The 25,142-nt window shown below is 37.6% G+C and overlaps 1 protein-coding gene and 2 pseudogenes across 3 annotated transcripts; 1 reads left to right on the top strand and 2 right to left on the bottom strand.

Moving 5' to 3' along the window:
- The first annotated feature begins 287 nt into the window (after nucleotides 1-287).
- Nucleotides 288-23,924, top strand: LOC107165103 (uncharacterized; annotated as a pseudogene). Its single transcript, XR_016189919.1, has 5 exons — nucleotides 288-410; nucleotides 1,366-1,703; nucleotides 3,001-3,111; nucleotides 12,768-13,078; nucleotides 21,546-23,924. The product of XR_016189919.1 is annotated as an uncharacterized LOC107165103 (transcript).
- LOC149060731 (uncharacterized) lies at nucleotides 8,777-9,478 on the bottom strand (annotated as a pseudogene). The gene is made up of 2 exons (XR_016189947.1): nucleotides 9,113-9,478; nucleotides 8,777-8,943 (listed from the first exon to the last, which is right to left on the bottom strand). The product of XR_016189947.1 is annotated as an uncharacterized LOC149060731 (transcript).
- LOC149060730 (uncharacterized) lies at nucleotides 9,966-10,598 on the bottom strand. Its single transcript, XM_089230458.1, has one exon. The coding sequence runs from the start codon at nucleotides 10,596-10,598 to the stop codon at nucleotides 9,966-9,968; it is 633 nt and encodes a 210-aa protein (XP_089086584.1).
- Nucleotides 23,925-25,142: the final 1,218 nt, after the last annotated feature.

The raw sequence follows: 25,142 nt of genomic DNA, 5'->3' as shown, positions 1-25,142 counted from the left end.
TATTTTATATAACTATGATAAATATTTAAGATTTAAAAAAAAAAAAAATACAAATTTATATTTATGTTATATTAATTTGTTGAATCTATACTAATGTGTAAATTATATATTTATGTATTTTGTATTTTGTGCTTCTAACGAATTAGGTTGTAATATTTGTAGGAAAAAGATATTTTTATTTTATTTTTTGAAAACTAAATACATAACATTCATAATAATACATCATGATTTATGTATATTTTATATTTTGGTTATAATTTTATAGACTCAAAAATATTTCAGCTTCAGTTATTACCTATACACTGGTATCACTTAAGCCTTTTTTTTGACATCTTTGTAATAATTTTTGTCAAATATATAGAACTGGAGCTTTTTCTTTTTAATTACTTAACTACTGAGTTATAAAATAGGTAAATATAATTTTATTATTTGATTTAATTATGTACTTTAATCAATTTGCCACTAACAATATAAAATGTTTCTGTTACATACTAAAAAAATAACCTATGATACAACAGTAATTTAAATAGACAAAAGGCAAAAAGTATATAAATTCCCAATGATAGTTCTTGATACTTTAAATTATAACGAGTTATTTATAACCTGTATTAATAATTATATGAAAAACAAATTCAAAATAAGCAGTTCACAGGTAAATTTAAATAATTTAATCGTTTTGTGTTTTGAATGTTACATATTGGATATTATAATTGATATCAATGAAATAGAGTTTGGACCTAGGTCCAAAATTATCTTATTCTAAGTTTGAGCCTATTATATTCGCTATTCATGTCTTTATGATTCTACATAAAATCTTATGACTAATCCGTGTTTAAAGTTATTTATCATCACTCTTCTTTGATATATAATATCATTAAATAATATCTCATATAACTTAGTTATCATTATTCTATTCTGTGGTTATAGTAGCCTGCCCTCCATTTTTGATTAACTCTACTGGTAATTCATCAATTCCGCTTGCTTTAATGTGCTTAGCATTTTCCAACGCTGCGTCGAATTCTGACTGAAGAATACATTCACCTTTGTTTTTTTTTTAAACATTTCTTTCTGTTATAGTAAGTATTCATTTAGATTTCCATTGTATAATTCTTCCAAACATTCTTTCCAACGTTTTACTTTCTGATCGGTATCTTTAAGTATTTTCCTATCTTTTTTTAGCAAGGCATTCGTAACTTTATTCCTTTTAACTTTTTCTTCAAAGAATTTTCATATTTTATGTGAATGCTAAGTCACTCTTAGAGGCATAGCCAGTAGGTAGGCCTGGTAGGCCCGGGCCTATTCAGATTTTCATAAGAAAAAACCAATAATATTAAAAATATTATATTCAGACACTTATGTCTTAAGGTGGTTTCACACTATGCGTTTTGGACGCAAGCGAACGCGCGTTTTTAAATCGCATGAACGCAGCACAAAAATAGATTGCTGCGAATGAATTAATGCTTTCACACTACGGGGAAAAACGTGCGGTCGATCGCATACGATCGGACTGGTTTAATTTTGTGCGTTCGAACGCACCCGCAATCTAAAATTGAATAATACTTTAAACCGACATCATTCACACTATGCGATTAAATGCATGCGTTTCTCTAGTCATATATATTTAAATATTTAAATTTTGACCATGTTTGACATGGAGAAATTCATTTTTGAAGTTCAAGCAGAAGAGGCGATCTGGAATAAAGGTAAGTAATGTTATTTTTAATATAATTACTTGTATACGTATCTGGTTAAGTACTATATCATGACAAATATAATAATATGAAACTCGATAAATCCTATATTACCTACTTAGAAGTTAGTTAAAATGGGCTCTTTTTATATGGTACTCCCCCCCTGCGTTCAAACTCTGCCCATGATATTGCTATGATTACACAAGTATGGTAAGTATCAAGCGTATTTTGTATTGTAATACATTCTTAGAATAACATATTATAACGTTTATATCAAAAAAATGTTTCATCGAAAGTAGGTAGGGAAGAGTGGGGCAGATTTGAATGAAATTTACATTAAATTTTTTAAATTTTTTGACAAATTTTATATTCGATAATTACAATCTGTAGTCTAGAATCTAGATGGTTGTGAATATTATTTGACTCATAACAACCTTATATATTAAATAACCAATTTAATTTATAACTATAAGGTTAAGTATATTTTTACTCAAAAGTACCCCATGGCCCATACTTGGGGTTAGGTTAGGTTAACTTTGAACGCGCAGGGGGTAGATTTGAATATGTGTCTTATACAGTTAAAGGGCCACATTTGAATGCTGAACATAAATAAATATTAAATTAAATTCAACTTTTTCTTTATTTTAGTAATAAATAATTAACTCAATATAATATAATAACAATTTTTTACAATTAAGTTTTGATGTTTCTTGTCAACTTTTTTTTTTTTGTGAAAGCTAGATTTTTTGTGTTTTTTTATAGATAAATTTACATAATGTTGTGACATAAATCCAGTAAACAATCTATTTCAGCCATATGATAGACATTTCAAGAAGCAGGAACCTATATTACACCCTATATACTTACCCCATTAATGAAGATTAAAATCTACCCCATGCCAAAATAGCCAATAATAATTGTAATATAAATTTTAATAATTATAAATAAATATATGTACATTAAATATATTACTAGGCAACAATATTTTGAAGGTATACTTAATTCTAAACTTATGATTTTGGAAATTATATGAGTGAATAGGAATTGAACTTGGTACTCATTAATAAATAATTAGGTATATTTAAGTACTTATCTATACCTAAATACTTCTTAGTAAATACATTTTTTTTAACATGTGGCCAAAAATTGTAATCGGATGTTCATGATTGAACAATTAAATAAATATTTATCTATATAATGTAATATAATTTAGGATTAGGTACCTTTCTGATTGGTATTAGGTTCATAGTAGGTAACATGTAAGTACCTATCACCTATATTTTATAAGTTGTATTATATATTTTTATAGAAATACCACAACACCACAACAAAGACAGCTTACACGTCAGCTGGTGTAAAGTTGCTATAGCCTGCGTTGATCAATTCAATGAAATGGATGACAAAACCAAAAGCATTAAAAGTATGGAAATAATATTTCATAATTTATATTTGTTCACTTATTACTTTACAAGCTACTCTTAAATTAAAAATGTTATATTTATTTCAACTATAGGTACTACATAATAAGTAGGTAATAGTAATAAATAGTTTGAATTAAGGAATCACTTTATTTTGCCAGCTTAGTGCATTTTGTGGGCTATTCACATATTTAACAAAATATTCCCTAACATCCTTAGCATTTGAAGGAGCATTTCCAACGCCTCTTCTCTCTTCTATTTCTCCAATGTTGCAGTTTTCTAAATCTTGTTTGTCGTATCCATCTCTGCGCCGAACAAAGTTATGTAATATACATGCTGCTTTAGTAATTTGAACTGCAAAATCTGGAGAAGTCAAAATTGGTGTATGGAATACTCTCCATTTGTTTGAAAGAATCCCAAATGTACATTCAATGTAACGTCTAGCCCTGGACAGTCGGTAATTAAAAATCCTCCTCTCATTGGTCAAGCTTTTCCCTGAAAATGGTCTCAACAAATGTTTATTTAAAGCAAAAGCTTCGTCACCGACCACAATAAATGGTTGAGGCACACCATCTTCACATCTTCATCACCAGGCAAAGGAGCATCGGGGGGGAAGTTAACTTTGTCAGCATAAAGATTTTTCCCGAACCGTGACTGTTTGAATATATTACAGTCACTCTCTTTGCCATACGATCCCACATCAATAATTCTGAAGCAATAGTTTGCATCACACAATCCAAGCAGAATTAATGAAAAGAAGTGTTTGTAGTTATAATAAAGACTTCCAGTTTTTTTAGGACATTGCAACCGTATGTGTTTACCATCGACTGCAGCAACTGTGTTTGGAAATTGAGTTTTTTCAAAAAGGGGTCACCCCCACCATTGTAAGCCTTTTTTTTTTTTTTTTTTTACATGTTAATCGACGCATGGGGTGGTACCAACCGGTTATTTCACCCCCATGTGCCATCGTTTATTTATCAAATAATTACATCGGCAAAAACATTGGCCACGTACAAGGACAGTCCCCTTGCTTGTGGTCTTACAGTAATGTTACAGCTGGGGAGAGGCTCTATCCTCTCAAATTCCGCCTTCGGCGCACAATATAAGACTTAGTTAGTAGCTTAATTTCCTTACTGGCCTTGCCTTCTTCTTTCTTCTGTTTCCTTTTTCTTCATAATTTCCTGGATCAGGGTAGACACCGTATTCCAATTTTCTCTTGAAATGAGCATCGTAGGGATCAGGTTTCTAGGATTCAGTTCGATTCCCATCGTGATCTCTGCGTACCTCCTTCTGGTGTGCCATGCGTCACAGTAAAATACTGTGTGTGCTGCGTCGTCTACAGGGTCCCCGCAGAACCAGCACTCTGAGCTATCCAGCTTTCTGAACCTCTTTAGGTCCGCGGCAAAACATCCATGGCCGCTCAGGACTTGGGTCAGGTGGAAGTTGGTCTCTCCGTGTCGACGACTTATCCAGGGGCTGATTTCCGGGATGAGGACATGCGTCCATCTGCCTTTCTCGCTGATGTCCCATCTCTTCTGCCAGGTTTCCAGGAGATTTTCGGCTGGTAGCGCGAGGTCCGGGTTTCTTCTCCAGTCATACATCATTTTCCTCTCTCTGGCGAGAAGATCCAGGGGGGCAATCCCAGTGATGACCCCGATTGCGTCTCTTGAGGTTGTGCAGTATGCTGACGCTACCCTCAGGCAGATGCGCCTCTGCACCTTGTGTAGAGCTTCCCACCCTGCCGCACTCATGTCGTCCGCCCATACCGGCGAGCCATATAATAATATTGAGTGGGCCACATTACTCAGCAGTTTTCGTTTGGTTGGCCTTGCTGCACTTATGTTCGGCATTATGCGTGAGAGCCTTTGAACTACTCTGCCAGCTTTTGCTGCAACCGTCTTGGCGTGCTCCGTAAACCTCCATCCGCTATCGATAAGCACGCCCAGGTATTTGATGCACTTGGTGGAGGTTACCACGTGCTCATTTATCCTGATGCTGATGTCGTTGTTTGATCTGGTTTTCGTGATTACCATTGCCTCGCATTTTTGCTCGGCTAACGCTAGACCTGTTTTCGCCAGCCAGCCGTTCACTATCTGCGCTGACGTGGAGAGGAGTTGTTCAAGTTCTATGGAGTCCCTTGCTCTGGCGACTATGGCGACGTCGTCGGCGAAGGCCAGGTATTCGACTCCGGGTGGCAGGCGCGTTTGCAGGAGACCGTCGTATAATATGTTCCACAGTGTCGGTCCAATCACTGACCCTTGTGGCACTCCACACGTGACATCAATGCTCAAGCCCGGTGTTTCTTGGTCGATGCTCAAGGTGCGATCGTCAAGGTAGCTGTCTATGATGTGCCTTAGGTATACCGGTACGTCCTTCTCGTGCAGGGCTTTCGAGATCGCTGACCATGGGGCGGAATTAAAGGCGTTACTGATATCTAGTGTGAGTATGCCTATCTTTTTGTTCGGCGTGATCGTTTCTCGCAGGGTGTTCAGGGCATCAATAGTGGAGCGCCCCTTCCTAAAACCAAATTGTCGGTCATGCAGGCCATCGCTATTGTCCAGAAAGCTCCTTAATCTGTTATCCAAAACCTTTTCCAAGAGCTTGCCGAGGCAGTCTAGGAGGCATAGTGGTCTATAGGATGACGGCTGGTCTAGCGGCTTGTCGCCTTTTCGGATGAGGACTAATCTGGCGTTCTTCCAGGTCTTGGGGAAGACTCCACTCGCTAGGCAGGTGTTATAGACCTTGGTGAGCGCGCCTGGATTCAGTGCCACTATGGTCTTGACGACTTCGTTCGTGATCCCATCTGGCCCAGGGGCGATTTTTGTTTTAAGTCCTCTGGCAGCAGTCTTGAGTTCGGACTCTTGAATTGTCCAGTCAAGGCGGTCCGCCGGGTCCAGGGGCCAATCGATTATTTCTCTTTTGGGGTGTTGTGGGAAGAGCCCGTCTACTATGTGCCGTAGCCTGCCCGGAGTGTCCAGTTCCGGTATTGGGGGTGGCCTGATCAGTTTGTCCGTCACCAGCTTGTACGGGAGTCCCCACGTATCATTCTGTACAAGGTCGCACAGTTTCCTCCACGCCGACTCCTTCGCTCTTTTTATCGCTTGCGCTAAGTCTCTTTTTGCCGTCTTACATCTTGATTCTTCGTCTGTGCTTGCAGCGGAGCCGTGTCTCTTCCTTTTCCTCTGGAATACTCTCCGTAGATGGTTTGCTGTCTGTCGTAGTGTGCTTATTTCTGCACTCCACCAGTGCACCGACTTTCTGGCCTTTTGTCCGCTTCGAGGGGTCGTGCAGCATGCTTTGATAGAGTCCGTCAGGGTGAGTGCGCTTTGATTTGCATCTAGGCCGCTGAGCGTTGCTATCAGTCGGTCGGATGCGAGGAGTGTTTCTAGTTTTTTGTAGTCCATTTTCAACCTTCTCTGTGTTTGGCTGCTTGGGGGTCCGAGATCGATCTCGAACAGTATGTAGTAGTGGTCACTTAGGGATTCCTTGTCAAGGACTTCCCACCTTGTCATTTTGCTAGCCGTTTTGGGAGTCGCTAGGGTCAGGTCGATGATGGATCCTTTGTTATGCGTGCTAGATTTACCCTTGTTGCATATGACTATTCCCGTGGCGTTGATCATGTCCATGAGGGCTTCGCCTCTCTTGTCGTTTTTCGGACATCCCCAGTCAACATGTTTGGCGTTAAAGTCGCCCGCAAGGAGGACCTCGCCTGGCTCGCTCCTTATCATGTTTTCGAGTCTGCTTATGAAGTCTGTAAATTCCTGGTACGTGGAGTTGGGTGACCAGTAGCACGAGAACAGTCTCAGCCCATGGACGGACACCCACCTGAAGCCTGACTCTCCTGTACCCTCGTTGTTCAATCTCGTTTTGTTTGCGTTTACTATGGCTGCCTTTCCCGTTGTGTCGGCGTGCCAGTTGGGTCCTTCTTCCCTGTGAAACTCACTTGCCAGTACTATGTCCACGGCGTATTCTGCTGCTACTTGATGCAACAGAGCCTGAGCTGCTTTACAGCAGTTCAGGTTTATCTGCAGATATCTAGGCATTTTGGATTGTGCTTTGGATGTCAGGCTCTGTGTCTGACTCCCTTTGCTCTGTGTTTGGCGTTTTCTTTCTGGACAGTGCAATGCGGTGTGCATTACACTTGCTGCTGCCAGGATAGTGGTTTGTTTGCTCGTTCATGTCCATGCAGGCTGCACATTTCGGAGGGGAGGTGCAGGCTGAGGCCCTGTGATTTTCACTGCAGCATAGGCTGCAGAGCTTCGCGCGGTCCGGGCCACTGCACGAGTGGGTGGTGTGTCCGTAACCAAGGCATTTGTAGCATCTGGTGGCAGTGGCTTTTAGTTTCACCCTCGCGTTTATCCATCCGATTTTAATGCGGCCCACCTTTGCAAGGCGTATTGCGTCTGCGCTCTTTAATCTGACCGTGGCTCTTTGTGTGTTCGCGTAGGCCGGCCGGATATTTTTAACCGTGATTGACGTATCATCTGCTGGTAGTCCTAATGCGGATCTGATGTAACCCTCTACCTCTGCTTCAGACGTAACACTGTCGAGGTCTTGGATGTCTACATCGTGTTGGTGAACTCGTCCTCTTATGACTGCTCTATCGCCCAGATTCGTTTTGAGCGCGTTTATAAGATCCTCTTTTTTCTTGTCTTCGTGATTAAGTTTGATAATAATTTCGCCATTACGGCTCTCCGTAATGGACGACACTTGAGATCCGATGGCGGTGATGTCCACTTTTTCTTTGATCGCCTTTAGGATTCCGGAGTATGTTTCACCGTTTTCAGGCTTAACTGATATGGAATCCGGGAGAGGTCGTTTGAATTTCTTCGTTTTCTCTGGGGGCAGTTTCTTCGTGGCATTGTTTTTCGTTTTTCTTCTGTTTACCTTCTTCCATGGCTGTGTAGGTTGCCCCTCCCAGGTTTCTCCATCTGGGGTGTCCGTTCTCAGCTGAGGGAAGTTCTCTCTGTCTTGAGGTCCTGCTGTCTTTGAGGCGTAGGTAGTCGCAGATGCCTTTGTGCTTTTAATTTCGTTGATGTCCTCTTGCTGTTTGTTTACGCGTGCCTTGATGTCCTCGCAGACTTTGAGGATGGCCTCGTGGTTAGCTAGGTCCGCTTGGTTTTCAGGTTGTTTTTGTGCTCTTGCTGCTGCCTTCTCAGCCTCGTAGAAGGCGCTGTGGACGCTATTTGTGGTCGACTTCAAGGCTTCGGTCGAGTTCAACACCTCGTCGATAGCGTTCGCGACCGTCGGGGACTTGGTTTTTTCTCTTGTCAATTCCAGATGCTCAATGTGTGTAAGTAAGCTGTTGAGGGCTTTAAACTGCTTTTTTATAACGTTCTTTAGGTTTGTCATTACCGCCTGGAGGTTTGGCTCCTCATGTCGGGTGCTCGACGCCGTCAGCTTGTCTTGGAGCTTCGGACTGTTGACCTTTCGCGTGGATTGTGAAGCTGCCGACTCGTTCGTCTGTTTGTCCGGGGGCATCACTTGTTGCCCTGCGGCACCAGCACTAGTAGCCTTGAGACTGACAGGGGCCTGGCTGTCCACCCCTGTAGTCCTGTGGTCGTTTGATGACGACCCCCGGGAGCATTGTAAGCCTATGAGTGTATTAGTGTAATCAACATTTATATGTATTTATTTTAATATAATGATAAAATATGACATATATAATAATTAAAGTGACTTGTTTTTGTTATTTTTATAAAATTAATATTTGTAACTAGAATATGTTAGAATAAAAGTGTATACCTTAGTGTAACAGATAGCCTCTCTTCAGGTTGAATGGCTGAACGCAAAATAGTGTCTTCTTTCTTTAAGTATGGTCCGATAAGTGTTAGCTAATTGAAAAATTACAGTTTTTTAACATAAAATAATTATTCCTACCTCATATAATTATAGATAAATGTATAGATACTACTAGATCAAAATAGAGTAAATAGTTGTTTAGATCAACTCACAAAAAAAATGTGTTTTGTACATACATATATTTAATTAAAAGTAGCTTACCAGTTCATCAAATGTTGTAATTCTCATGCGGTAGTATTTAAAAAATTCTTCTGGTATGCCCTCAGAGTCAAAAAATTAACCTGAAACTGACCTTCTTGAGGTCTTTTCATATTAAGAGGATGTACCCAATAACGCCTTGATGTTATAGCTTTTTTTTGTTTTTTTTTGTTTAATTGATACAAAATGGCAACAATTTCAGCATCTTTTAATGTTGATAATATATTAGAATCCATTCTAACTGTAATAAATTGTAACACGATGCGTACTGCGTACCTAGTCAAAACTTAAAAGTGAGAATATTTTATCTCAGCTGTAATCACATCACATATTTTACAATACAATTTTTGTAATTTGGCGCGTAAATACACGCTGATCATCCGGTCGCGTGCGTCTAGTGTGCAACTAATAAACGCATGCGTTCAAAACGGAACGTTTTTAAATCGCGCGTTCGCTTGCGTCCAAAACGCATAGTGTGAAACCACCTTTACACACGTTTTTACAACAGTATAATATTATTACAATACACTATAATAATTTTGCTACGTCATTAAAATATCATTAGGACTATCGCACTAGTCAATAATATACTAAAAAGTAGAAATAATATTGAAAAATAGTCAATCGATAAAATCGTTGCTTACAAAATTCTTGTGATTAAGTTTTATTGGGAATTTAATTTCATGATTATCCACTCATAATCATTTACCTAGTATCTACCTTTATTTTTACTGCAAGTACAACGGTCTCACATTACTGTTTCTCCGCAGAGCATCGTTTATTCAAGAATAAGTATAACCAATTTACAGAGACTTCTTAACTAACCGACTTGCGGTTTACATTTGATAGAGGGCCTCTAACCCTCCTGATTTGGACTTCGGCCTACAGATTTGAACTTAACTACTGTGTTATTACTTATTAGTAGCTGTTGCTGGCGTTGCTGCTGAGTCCTCTCCTCATTGAGTTTGGTGACCGTATTGTACTCCAGGAAGTTCGCGATTAGATCCCACGACTTCTTATCCTTCATCATCTTACTGCTAATCCTCTCAGATGTTAAACTCTCACCCAACTTGGGATAGGGCCTTATTCTCTTAGCAGACCAGGCATCGCGGTAGACAATGGTGTGCTCCGGGTTGTCATCTGGGTGATCACATATGATGCATTTCGGCGTGCCCACGATCTTATATTTATGTAAGTAGTCGCCGAAGCAACCATGGCCTGATAGCGCTTGTGGAATATAGTGACTCAGATTCCCGTGTTTCCTAAATTTCCAACTTCTGATGTCGAGCAGTAACCGGTATATCCATCTCCCGTTCGGAAAAGAGTCCCATATTGATAGCCAGTCACTGATGGTTTGTTGTCTGACCTCTGCTCGTTCCTCTGGGCTGGTGCAGTTTCTAATTTTCTCCCTTTTCGTGTCCAAAAGTTCGATGGGGGTCATGAAGCTTAACACGATAGCTGCCTCGTACGACGTTGTGCGATATGCCATCGTCACTCTAAGAGCAGCACTCTTGTAGGTTGCCCTAAAGTGTTTTAGGTAATGCGCGCGTTTGACTACTGTCGAGGCCCATGTTGGCGCTACGTACTATTCCGGCCAGTAGTTTTCTTTTCTTGGGCGAAAGGCCACCGATGTTGCAGGAAGTATTCTCGACAATGCATTAGTTGTTTTCATTGACTTTGAACCCGCTAACTTTGCATGGTCGATAAAAGTTAGGAACGAGTCCATTAGCACACCGAGGTACTTAATGAATCGCTGCATCTCAATGGGACCTAACCTAACCTGGTCCCCTAGCTTTAACAATGGGCGCGTGTAGCTCTTCCGGGAAGTCAGCATCAGAGCTTCCGATTTCTGGACAGCGATACTTAGTGTGTTGCTGTGATTTTTATATATTTGTTAATTTATTATTGATATGGTGTATTATACAGCAATTAATTATTTACCAGAAACGTGTTACCATTTTATTATTATTTATTTGTAAGCACACACATACACACGACACACCCTTACATATTATACACCCTCAAACATTCACTACACACTAGTACTCTCTGGTCTTGCTCGGCGACCCCATCCACTTCCTTTTGAGTCGCTATACATCACACACACATAGGTCGGTTAGTGAGCAGCGGTGTATCGTGTACCTGTAACGCGCGAAGTATTTCGTTGACCGGGCGTCGCGTACTATTATTGTTATCGTACCCAGCCTGTACAATATTTGAATTAGTTAATAATTTAGTTGAAAAATTTTGATTGTCGTGGAATTATTGCTGCAGTGTGTACGCAGATGGAGTCTCGAACATCACATTAAATTTATATAATTATAACAATATATCATATAATATAGCATTATCTATATTCATTATTATTGATTTAAGTGTGCCATGAAATATTTTCAAATGATCAAGTGCGCTGTTAAATAAAAATGGTTAGGATAGGAATCACTGACACCCTGGCCTAAATATAGTGATGAACTATATTAGAGGTTCAATAGACACTAAATGTGAGCATAATTCAATATTGAATCAGCAGTTGATTAAATTCTATGTTTATATAATAAACATTGTGATAAAATGTACTAAATATTAGTTGAATATTATTTCAAAATGAGGTATAGACTTGTTATTCTTAGCGTTCGGGACTTCTTGCATTTGCATGTCTTTTTGTAGTGATCATACTGATCATAATAGTCTATTCTAAGTGAGTTATAAATTTATTTTATGAAATGATGAAATTAAATACTAAGTTTGAATTCGCATATTTTTGCATATTTCGTCATATTTTAAGAAAAGCGCATATTTCAGCAATTTTTAGTATATTTGGGCATATTTAACATTTTTATTTTTTTATAAACGTATTGTCGGGAAAAATCATAATTGGATGGACGTAGTCTGTAATATCTAACACGTACGTCTGTTTACGATGATGGTCTCTTAATCGCCTAATAATCAACCTGTTTATCAACAATATTGACAACTATTGTATAGTTGTGGTAATCCTACACTCTTACCTACAGATTTATCATGAAACAAATATAAATTCAAACTCTCCCAAGTAATCTGTTATTAGCTGGATATGAATTGTACGATGAAATGAAAAGTAGTATGACGTGTTCGTTCGTTAATTATATCATCATCACGCTTGCATTATTTTTGATGATATGAACATGAAGACGAAACAGATGAGTAACCCGTGTAAAAATTATTTTTTATTACATTAAGTACCTACCTAATTTTTAGATTTTTATTTTTATAATAGTAATAAATAAATAATAATATACTTTAAATGTTTAAAAAAAAAAAATTAAAATTAGCTGCATATTTTAAAGCACATTTTGATGATTTTTACTGCAAATTTCGATAATTTTAAGTGTAAAAAGTCCCGAACACTAGTTATTATAAATTGATCTGGCCCAAATAATAATATATGGACTTTGATAATATTTAAACATTGATAAAACTACCAATAAATATTTAGTTTGGCGCTTATATTCAAATATTTCATTTGTTTACTTTTTTCATTGTTAATCAATATTTTAATTAATATCTATACATTCAATTAAATGTTGGTAATATAACTATTTTTTTTTTTTTTTTAATTGTGATCAATAAAATACAATTAAAAATTTAGAATAAATTTTATTAAATCTATTTGTTTCAGTGATAAAAAATTTTGGTTGTGAACAAAATTAATCATCAACATTGTTATGTTTACGGCGGAACGGCGTAGCGTCTCTAACGCCCTGTCTGATGGTGTGTCACTTTGTGGTTGTAATAGATACAACCCCAATATAGTTACTGGTTGTTGTATTAGGAAGCTAACTCATACGGCCAATGGTAGCGGTGGTTGCTTTAAAGCTGTTGTCACTACAGCTCTTCTATTCATCATGGGTGCTCTATACTGTCTATATGGTACTAGTGGAAGTACAGGTGGCATCGTGACACCTGTTGCATACAGCCAACAGTCATTAGGTAATTACAATAAATATTCTATAATAAATTAGTATGCAAGATGAAATTTTTAACATTTTATGAATTCAGTTTGAACTTTGAAGGTCAATTAAAATAGTTTTTCTAAAATTAATATAAATTCTGAGAGTTAAAATAATGATATTTTAATCTATAATAAAATAAAAAATATATAATAATTATTAGTTTTAAAAATTAATGATTAATATGAACTGTATTACATAAAACATACATATTTTTCTCAATATTATAACAATTTTAATATGCCATTTGTTTTGGCCGAGAACGAAACAATAATAGTTCGTGTGCCCGGTACCGAAATACTTCGTACGCAAGAACACTCACACACCGACCGATATGTATTGTGTATGATATGTGTATAGCAGCTCAAGAATAGTGGACGGGATCGCCGAGCAAATACTCTGAGTGCTAGTTAGTGTGCGGTGAGTGGGTGTGTATGTGAAGGTGTGTTAAATATTAAAATAATGTGAACACAAATTTAATGATAATAATACGATATAATAATATGTATAAAATGACACACAATAAATAATAATATGGCCAATAGGCAAATAATATAATGATACTTTATAACAAACTATTTGAGCCGCTAAGAATTGTATTAATATGGCCAGATAATACGATAATAATTAGCTATTTGAGCTGTAATAATACAAAAATAATAATAATGGCACAAGTATATAAAAAATCACAGCAACAGTGGTATTAATAAATCAAGGACCCTTTGGCTCAACAAATTATAAATAATAAGTATACGACCCTTTTGGCCTGACAACTAAATATATAATTAATTAACTTGCCAGCTTGGCGCTTATGACCGCCAAATATAAGAAAAATATAATATTGTGCAAGTTGCAATAATTAACTGTAAATATAAAAATAGTATGTGGTCCTTATGACCAAACAGAATAAATAATAACTATACAGTCCTTATGGCATAACAAAATATAATAATAATAAATAAATAATAGTATAAAAAACAACTCACAGTTATGACGGTGCTCGGCTGGCCAGCTGCTACCTGTCCTATATAGGTATGGATAATAATAATAACACACTACACACACTATATTGATACGTATTATAATAAGAACGTGGGCAATTTGTGCCTTGCAATAATAATAAAAAATGTGGGCAATTTGTGCCTTACAATAATAATAAAAATGTGACAATTTGTGCCTTACAATAATAATAAAAAACGTGGGCAATTTGTGCCTTACAATAATAATAAAAATGTGACAATTTGTGTCTTACAATATAATATTTGCCTTTACGCAAAATACGCGACGGCCTTCTCGCGACTACGGACCGAGGAAGACAATAGTTTCACGGCGGCCGTGTTAATTAATTTCACGCAACCGATCCGGCGGCGCGCGATAACCAGCTTTAATCTACATTATTTTTATATATTATATAATAATTCGCCGCTGACAATTATACAAAGTAAAAATAATTAATAATGATATACCTAATACTGGTAAAAACAAATAATATGTTGTGTGCGTGTGTATGTATCGGTCGGAAGCTGGCGATTGCGAGTGCGGGCGCTAACATTCTCCCCCTCGTTGAAAACCTATTTTTCAACAAACTCTTCTGAATCTACAGGAAGTCTGCAAAGTTTTGCAACAGGGCGTCGCGTATCTACACCATTTGCCGTGCGTATGGTTGCTACCCTAGTTCTTCCGTCTCTTCCCGGATGCACCTGTACTATGCGAGCTAACTTCCATTTCATTGGTGGAGTATTTTCTTCCTTGACGATGACGATATCGTTTACCTTTAATGGCTTAGTGCCTGATGTCCACTTCCCTCTAGTCTGTAACTGTGGAAGATATTCATTATGCCATCTTCGCCAAAAATCTTGCATAAGCAATTGCACGAACCTCCATCGTCGTAGTCCATTTGGATGCTCTTGAGATAAATCTGGTTCCGGATATCTGAGCATGGGCCCGCCTATGAGAAAGTGTGCAGGTGTGAGTGGCTGCAGGTCATTCGGATCATTGCTCATAGGTGTAAGTGGCCGTGAATTGAGGCATGCCTCAATTTGGCATAATAAAGTCTGTAGCTCAATGAGTGTTAGTTTGGTTTCCTTCAGTACCCGTGTTAAATGATATTTGGCACTCTTTACAGCGCTTTCCCAAAGGCCTCCAAAATGGGGCGCCGAAGGTGGGTTGAAGCGCCATGTAAGTCCTTCATCAACTGCACTGCCTTCAATATTTTTGAGATAAGCTGCTAGCTCTCTTTGAGCACTGACGAAATTTGTCCCGTTATCACTCCATATTTCAGCTGGTTTTCCTCTACGAGCCATGAACCTTCTTAATGTTGCGATGAATGAGTTGCTCGTTAGATCCTCTACTACTTCAATATGTATAGCCTTGGTGACGAAACATATGAAAATTGCTATCCAAGCCTTCATGTTCGCCCTTCCGCGAACACCACTTCTTATTGTTAGTGGTCCGGCAAAATCTACTCCAGTTATGGTAAATGGACGAGAGCACTGTACTCTTTGCTGCGGGAGTGGGGCCATTAAGGGAATTTGAAACCTTGGGTTGGCCTTGGTGCATTGGACACAATGTAGTATTGTTGAACGGGCTACTAATCTACCCTTAAGCGGCCAATACAGATTGCGGATCTCGGAAAGAAGAAGTTGTGGTCCACAGTGGAGCATTTTCTGATGGTAAGATTGGAACATTAACCTAGTGACCTTATGATTGTAAGGGAGCACCACTGGATGTTTTTGTTCAATTTTCAGATTTGAATATTGTAAGCGCCCTCCAACTAAGATTAAACCATCCTTTAAGAATGGATGAAGTGTCTTCAGCGTGCTGTTTCGTGCAATATCTCTTCCGAGCTTCAATTGTTTCAATTCATCGTGGAATGCATCATTTTGCGTTCTTTTTAAAATTATAACTTCAGCCGCCTTGATCTCACTCAGTGTTAGGAATCCTCGTACCTGCGTTGACTTCTTACCTCTGACGTAGCTTGCGAACCGTGACAACCAGGCAACGGCCCGAACAAGTGATCGCCAGTTCGAATATGCATTGATAATGTCTCTCGACTCTTCGATCGCAACTAATACCAGCTTGATTGTACGTTGTTCTGGGAGTTCATTGCACGGTGCTAACTTGGCTGTCGGATGTGACCATTGACTTTCAGGCACACCAAGAAAGGATGGACCATTCCACCACATCACGCTGTCTGCCAGTTCCCGTGCGTCTATTCCGCGAGATATTATGTCTGCTGGGTTATCGTTAGTGTTTATGTATTGCCACTGATGTGCATCTGTTGATTCCAATATTTGCTCCACTCTGTTGGCCACATATGTTTTGAGCCTACTTGATTCACTATTCAACCAACTAAGTACCACCATAGAATCAGACCAAAGTTTAAAATGCCTTGCATCCGTTCCCCAAGACTGTGCTATTTTAACGGACAATTGAACAAGTAATAATGCCCCACTTAACTCTAGACGTGGGATGGTGGCACTTTTTAACGGCGCTACTCTTGTTTTTGAACAGAGAAGTCTAGCTTGCCATTTACCTTCTTGATCCATGTATCGCGCGTAGACACAGGCGCCGTAAGCCTCAATTGAAGCATCGCAGAATCCATGTAGTTCAAACGAATCAGCCGTGCCAGGCTTAGCCTTCCTTGGTATCGATAAATCCTTTAAATCTTCGATCTGAGTGTAATAAAGCTTCCACCTTTGTTTTATGTCATCTTGCAGTGGCGTATCCCAATCTATTTTGAGCTGCCACAGCTGCTGAAGAAATATCTTCCCTTTTATTAATACTGGGGCCAGAAATCCAAGAGGATCAAAGACTTTATTGAGATCTGAAAGCAATGTTCTCTTGGTTAACTTGTCAGAATCCATCACCTTGGTAACATAGAAACTGAATTCATCTGCACATGGCTTCCAACTTAATCCTAAAGATTTTATTGTTTCATCATCTCCTATGTCTAGTGTAAACAAGGGCTCTGTAATGTCTCTTCCAATTTGTTTCAAAACCTGAGAAGAATTAGAGCACCATTTCCGAAGTGGTAGCTTCGCAGAATCTAAGATTGAAATAATTTCTTTATGAAGTTGTACGCATTCCTCCTGCGTCTCACACCCGGTCATGAGGTCATCCATGTAGAAGTCTCCGTTATGATTCCAGAAGCACGTGGGAATTGTTTTTCCATACATTGTGCTAGCGATACTAGGCACTGAGTGCTCATGAATGATGCTGGGGTAGTACCATAAGTTACAGTTACCAGCTGATAGGTGCATAGGGCTTCGCTTGGATCGTTGCGCCAAAGAATCCTTTGTAAATTCCAATCCTTCTCGGCTACAGAGATTTGACGAAATATTTTCTCAATATCCGCTGTGATGACATACTGATGTTTCCGAAATCTAGTAAGGATAGAGAAGATGTCATCTTGTGTCGTGGGCCCTCTCATTAAAACGTCATTGAGGGAAAGCCCAGTACTTGTCTTAGCTGAAGCGTCAAAAACTATTCTTGTCTTCGTGGTCAAGCTCGAACTCTTAAATACAGCATGATGTGGCAGATAAAAGGAACGTTCCGGAATACTTGTTTCAACCGGAACCAAACGCATGTGACCCATTGCTAAATATTCCTTCATAAATTCTGTGTATTCCTTTCGTAAATTTGAATCCCGTTGTAATCGTGCTTCAATATTCATGAATCGAGTAGTAGCCATGTGGATACTTTGCCCCAGATTATGAATTTTTGATTTCACTGGCAACTGTAGCACAAACCGCCCTTCACTGTTCCTTGTTGCTGTGTTGAGGAAATGTTGCAGAGCTTGGTTCTCTTCCACTGCGCGTTGGTTTGCCTTTGATGCCTTTCCGTATGAAGCATAGCTATCTGGCGTTGTATCCATATTAATGAGACATATTTGATCAACTCTCCCAGTCACAATCCAACCGAATTTGCTATCTTGTAGGATTAGACTATTGTTATTTAATGGAATGCGTTCCTTTTCCAAAATCCAGTAGAATAACTCTGCTCCTATAAGTAGATCTACTTCTCCGGCCTCATAAAACTTAGTATCTGCCAGCTCAGATATTAGATTTTGCGGAATATTCCAGCCTCCCCTTGGCATTGGGCATGAGGGAAGTTCACTCACTACTGTTGGTAAAACATGGAAGGGTAGTCTTGCTTGGAATTTCCTTACCCTTGAATCCACTTGAATGTCCACTACAGCTACAGATTGGACTTGACTTGATCCTACGCCTCTGATTGGCAGTTCAGTTTTTCTTGTTTGAAGTTGTAGTGCGTTTGAAAAGCTCCTTGAGACGAAATTTATCATCGACCCACTGTCCAAGACAGCTCTGCATTTACGCTTGTATCCTTTACTATCCGTCACCAACACTTCCGCGGTTGATAGAAATACATAGCTACTCTTAGGTCTGGCTGCTAAATACGAATGAGCTTGTGTTACTTCATTACCAGAATGCTCGCTGCTAGCTGACTCGACCTCATGTGTTGTGCTTCTGTCTACTGTCTCCGATGGTTCACCTTGCATTGGTTTTTCAAAATGCAGTAACGTATCGTGCTTGCCTCCGCATAGCTGACATTTGGAATTAGACTGACACTTGGTAGCCATATGATTTGGGCTCAAACAATTGAAACACATCCGAGCAGAGCGTACTACGTTAAAACGTTCCCCTTGAGAGAGGTCCTTGAACTTCTTACATGCATAAATCTTATGCATATGAGAGCAACACGCGCATTTCTCGGATTTGGTTTCTATTGCAGCCAAAGTTACTCTTTTTCCGAGAGAATAGTTAGTGGTAGACTTCTTCTTGAGATCGCCCTTGTTAGCGAATGTTTCTGTGCTTTCAAGAGCCACACACCGGCTAGCCAGATACTCTTCTAGCTGCTTATATGTAGGCAGCTCTGTATCCTCGCGTCGAAGCTGCCAATCCTGGGCTGTTGCATGATCGAGCTTTCTGAGTATAACGGTAACAAGCCACGCGTCCCACTGCTCTACGGGTTGGCCTATTGCCTCTAATGCCGCCGTGTGAGATACAACCCTTGAATGCAACGATTGAAGTTCACCTGCAGTGGCAGTTTCCATTTGCGGACAATCTAATATCGCACGTATATGGGACTGAATAATCATACTCTTGTTTTCATAACGTTGTCTTAATCTTTTCAAAGCTACTTCATAATTGGCTTCAGTCATCGGGATCGCTCTTACGACGTCCAATGCTGCACCTGTTAACGTAGAACGTAAATATGAAAACTTCTGAGCAGCAGGGTATGTATCCTCATTGTGTACCATGGCCTTGAAGCAGTCGAAAAACGAAGCCCACTCTTGTATGTTGCCATCAAATGTTGGAAGTGTAATGGGTGGCAGCCGAGCACGATTGAAATTTTGCGCTGCTCCGACAGATTGATTGCTAATTAGTGACGTGTTTTGGGATTTTTGAGTGTTGACAATTTCTTGTATTTGGGATCTAATACTGTAGTATTCCATTTCAAAGGCATTACGTTCATCCGTTTCTTGCGCTGTATCATCAGATAATAGTTCAATTTGAGACTGAACATCATCAAATTTTCTGTTGATTTGAGGTAGTTCATCCTGACGGAATTCTAGCAATGACATTGGTTGATTGTTTGTGTTAAAGTCCTTAACAAAGGTTTTGATTCGAGTGAGAGATCCTTTGATTACTCCTCTCCTCCTTCTGAGACCTTATCTCTTTGATTATCTTCCAACGTCATTTTGACTTGTTTTATTTTGTTTGATATTTAAACGGAACTCAAAAACTCCCTCTTATACGAGATTAGTGCAACGTAATAACACGAATAATATATGTAATATGTATACACAATAAAAATGACAATAAAATAGCAATACCTATTGGAATTAGATGCAAGCGTAAACTGATATATATTATTGATTATATTGTAATGATACTATTAAATATAATTAGATAATGAATAGCACGCAGTGAATAATTTAATTTTTTGTTATAATGGTAATTACGTATAAAAATGACGTATACGATTCATCCGATCACGTCGAGGTCACCAATATGTTTTGGCCGAGAACGAAACAATAATAGTTCGTGTGCCCGGTACCGAAATACTTCGTACGCAAGAACACTCACACACCGACCGATATGTATTGTGTATGATATGTGTATAGCAGCTCAAGAATAGTGGACGGGATCGCCGAGCAAATACTCTGAGTGCTAGTTAGTGTGCGGTGAGTGGGTGTGTATGTGAAGGTGTGTTAAATATTAAAATAATGTGAACACAAATTTAATGATAACAATACGATATAATAATATGTATAAAATGACACACAATAAATAATAATATGGCCAATAGGCAAATAATATAATGATACTTTATAACAAACTATTTGAGCCGCTAAGAATTGTATTAATATGGCCAGATAATACGATAATAATTAGCTATTTGAGCTGTAATAATACAAAAATGTGACAATTTGTGCCTTACAATATAATATTTGCCTTTACGCAAAATACGCGACGGCCTTCTCGCGACTACGGACGGAGGAAGACAATAGTTTCACGGCGGCCGTGTTAATTAATTTCACGCAACCGATCCGGCGGCGCGCGATAACCAGCTTTAATCTACATTATTTTTATATATTATATAATAATTCGCCGCTGACAATTATACAAAGTAAAAATAATTAATAATGATATACCTAATACTGGTAAAAACAAATAATATGTTGTGTGCGTGTGTATGTATCGGTCGGAAGCTGGCGATTGCGAGTGCGGGCGCTAACATCATTCTTGATACGGTTTTGTACTTGATTTGTTTTATTTCTATCTATTTGTATTAAATTAAATTATACTTTATTGACATAAACCAATGAATTTGGGTTAGGCTTCTATTAACATGAAATATGAATTTGAAAGTTATTTAACTTAAAGATAGAGTGATCGAGTGAAACCCCCAATGTTACACATACGCAACTTACTTTTGGAGACAGTTAACTCATAAGTATTATTTATGATGCAAATCTGCAATAACCTTACTCAGATCCCGTCCACTATTCTTGAGCTGCTATACACATATCATACACAATACATATCGGTCGGTGTGTGAGTGTTCTTGCGTACGAAGTATTTCGGTACCGGGCACACGAACTATTATTGTTTCGTTCTCGGCCAAAACATATTGGTGACCTCGACGTGATCGGATGAATCGTATACGTCATTTTTATACGTAATTACCATTATAACAAAAAATTAAATTATTCACTGCGTGCTATTCATTATCTAATTATATTTAATAGTATCATTACAATATAATCAATAATATATATCAGTTTACGCTTGCATCTAATCAGAGTATTGTTAGTCTCTTCTGTACTTCTCGCAAGCAATTTATTGCTTATATTGTTATGTTATTTCTTAATTATTTATTAATTTCACAATTATTTTTTCATAATTCATTGTTTTCAGAAAACAGTAATTTGATGATCGGAGTGAAGTCAAATGCAACTGTGGACATAGCAACAATAACTGCCGGAAACACACACTCAAACCAGGAATGTGGTGGTAACAATGGTAAAAAGCCACAAAGAAAACAGCTAAAGATAAAACCACCTAGAGGTGTGGTGACAGCCGCTGATATGTATGAACCTGGTTTCCGGATACGTAATGCAGGCCTTTGTTCCAATAGCACTAGGTTTTTAGTGCTGATCACTTCAGCAGCAGATCCAACACATTCTCAAAACCGACAAGCTATTCGTATGACATGGATGAACCGATATGGTCCAAGTGTGAGCATGGCATTCCTAGTAGGAACACCTCAAATGTCTGAGGCAGACCCAGTGGCTCGAGTACTGCAGGACGAAGAACAAGCACTAAAGATCCGTCTAAATCAGCACAATATTGATAATAATATCAAACCGAAAGAGAAAGAAAAATTAGAAGAACCTCTGAATGGTGATCCTAGGTTGTACCAATTTTCGCTAGACCAAAAACCAAATCCTGGAGAAGGCTTAGACGCGCATGCTATGCATGGACTGAACGAAGCAGAACAGGCTGTGCAACGAGTATTAGGACGAGAATATGGTCGATATGGTGATTTGATACAGTGCCAGTCTCGAGACACTTACACAAACTTGACTCTGAAATCTATCGCTGCTCTTGAATGGACCCGTCAATATTGCCCATGGGCTCGGTACCTATTAAAAACAGATGATGACATGTTCATTGATGTACGTAGACTACTGCGATTCATCAACAAAGTGGAAACCGAAAATGTTACAGATTCTAGTGCTAGCGGACATCATTCTCGCCCCCTTGAACCCATAAATAACTCAAATAAATTATTCACCGTAGGCACAGATATGTTTGAGTCTGCAGCTACCCCTAGTTATGAAATTGAACTGCCGCCTACTATATGGGGATGACTAGCACACGGTTGGCGTCCAATTCGACAACTTAATAGTAAATATTATGTTTCCCAAACACAATATGCTGGTCAAGTTTTTCCAGATTTTTGCACGGGACCAGCTTACCTTATGACTAGGTCAGCAGTTATTCCTTTGTATGAGGCGGCACTAGATAAAGATTTTGACATTGTCGATGATGAAGACGAAGATGGTAATCAGGAAAACAAAAAGAATAACAATGAAGAAGATTTGGATGTAAAACCATATTTAGGAAAAGACTGTGGTGATGGTAATCAGACGTTAGATGCTGGTAATGATAAAGCAACATCAAGTGTATATGTAAGCAAAAATACTATGCCGTACTTGAAACTGGAGGATGTATATTTAACTGGAGTTGTGGCTGAGCGGCTAACGCGCCGAGCAACAGAGCGACAGGCACGCCGAGAGCTCAAGGAAAAAGAAAAAATCTCTTCAAGTGCTGGTGATCATAATCAAAAATCAAGTAATGCTAAAGGTGTTGGAGACCATAGTCGTCTTGATAGTGGTAAAAATACAAAGCTGAAAACAACAGATATAATTGTGAAGGTGCGACGCATCCATGATGAACAATTTGCAAACACTAAAATCACTGGCCAAGCATTGGATCGAGCTGTATGCAATGGTCTTAATCCCAGCGATAATGTCGGTACTAATGGGAACAATGGTTTTAGTTGGTTCCAATGGTATTGGGGTGATACAGCTCTGGACAAAAACTTAGAAAAAAATAAAAAAGATCAAGGAGTAATTTCTTTGCACATGGTCAAGTATTACGAGCAGTTTGATTTATGGAACAGGCTAATGGACGGTAGGACTAAGTGTAAGTCATAAAACTAATCTTTTAAGAATTTGTGCATTTTTTTATTGCATTGCAACCACCTTCTCAGCTTTTCTGTGTATATAATAGTTGCCTAGATTATTTTTTTTATACTTTTCATCAGCTAGCAATTTTCTTAATATTTATTTTTTTATCAATGATTTTAACATTATCACATCCATAATTTTTTTTACTTCATTGGTAAAAAATATTTATATCTACATAAAGTAATTAAACCTAAAACATTAGGTAATATTTTTATAAATTATGTGTTATTTTTGTTTTTTTATGTGTGTATTCACATATGAGCACTGAACTGAATGTTTTAAACTTTTATTCATATTTGATTATTTGGTTTAGACAGTCATTCTGATTCCTGATTATAATTATAATTGTATGTATTATATTATTATTATACCAGATATGTTTACTGATTTAAAACTATACCATTGTATTCTCAGTTCTGCGTATTAAAGTATTATTGTTGTATCTTAATCATTAATATATAAGATATAATAATATAATATATTATATTTTTCATTGTTATCATTAAGTACTATCCTTCTTGGTCCCCTTACTATTGAATATTTTTTAAATTTAAGACTTATGTCATGTTGTAAAATAATTTATATAAAAAATGAGTTACTATTATGTTATATATATTTTTTTATATATCTACACATACGTTTTGTTTTACTTGCCCACTGTTTCTTGTTATGAACAAATTAAATCCCACTACCAGCAATAAGTTTACTATTACGTGTTAATTTTTTTTTATACATATAATATGCAGTAGAAATCCTTATAACCAGCATCGCTTAGAGCAAAATACTGTTTACATTAAGCAAAACGTTAGGTCTTGACATAAGCTCATATAATTTATATATTAAATATACGTTTACAACAATAAGTATGGTTATTATGAGTTATCGGTTATAACAAGTAAAATATAGTGAATTATAAAATTCTATGCAGTTTTCATTAAGCTGAAAATACGTTCCGACATCGCTTCGAAGGTGGTTTTGATAATACATAGTTAATAATTTTTTCAAGGTTAGGAGCATTGTTTTTTTTTTTTAATTGAACCCATGTTTATCAGACGAGGTAGCTTCAAAAGTATTATATGATGCATATTTTACCAAAAATAACTTCAATTCTCTTATTTCTTCAAACAAAAAATTGTCTTCTATTTTAATTAAAAATGTGCCTTCTACCTTTGTAATTTCGTGTATATTTATATTTTCGTAATTTTTTTGTACTTAGTGATAAGCAACTGAATAATTGTAATTAATTATTTTCGATAGGAAACCACTTATCCAAATAAGAAATACATTGATCATAAAACATATCAGCCTCATCTAAAAGGTGTTTATTTTTTTTTAGCTCCTATATTATTGCAGAACGAAATGTAGCACCATAATAAAACTTTTAATTAAATCATTTCTTAACTTTTCCATTATATTATATAGATCAACAATTAATGATTCACTGGATTCAAGTTTCATTATAATAGATTTTAATAAATGACTGATATTCGCTAAAAATCCCAAATAAGCTTCTGCTAGTTCATGATTAAAAAAATCAGACAATATTTTTGAAGTATTTTCTTGAGATAAAAATAACGATTTAACTGGTTCAAAATTGTTTATTAATCTTTCGAAAGCTGGAATTAAACTTAGCCACATGGTTGGAACATGCCTTAAAAGTTCACACCACTCCGTGTCTAACCAATCGAAAAAATACTTTAGGGAGGTTGTTTTTTTTTGTTGAATTACTGAACTCGTTGTAAGATATTTTATGATAATT

Source organism: Diuraphis noxia, unplaced genomic scaffold (genome assembly GCF_037042655.1).
Source record: "Diuraphis noxia isolate RWA-SAM2 unplaced genomic scaffold, SU_Dnox_SAM2 contig0001, whole genome shotgun sequence".
In the NCBI taxonomy this organism is placed as follows: domain Eukaryota; kingdom Metazoa; phylum Arthropoda; class Insecta; order Hemiptera; family Aphididae; genus Diuraphis; species Diuraphis noxia.
This window is presented reverse-complemented; position numbering and strand designations above follow the sequence as displayed.

Coding starts and splice junctions, on each gene's coding strand:
- LOC149060730 (XM_089230458.1), bottom strand. CDS start 10,598: ATGGCATATCGCACAACGTCGTACGAGGCAGCTATCGTGTTAAGCTTC.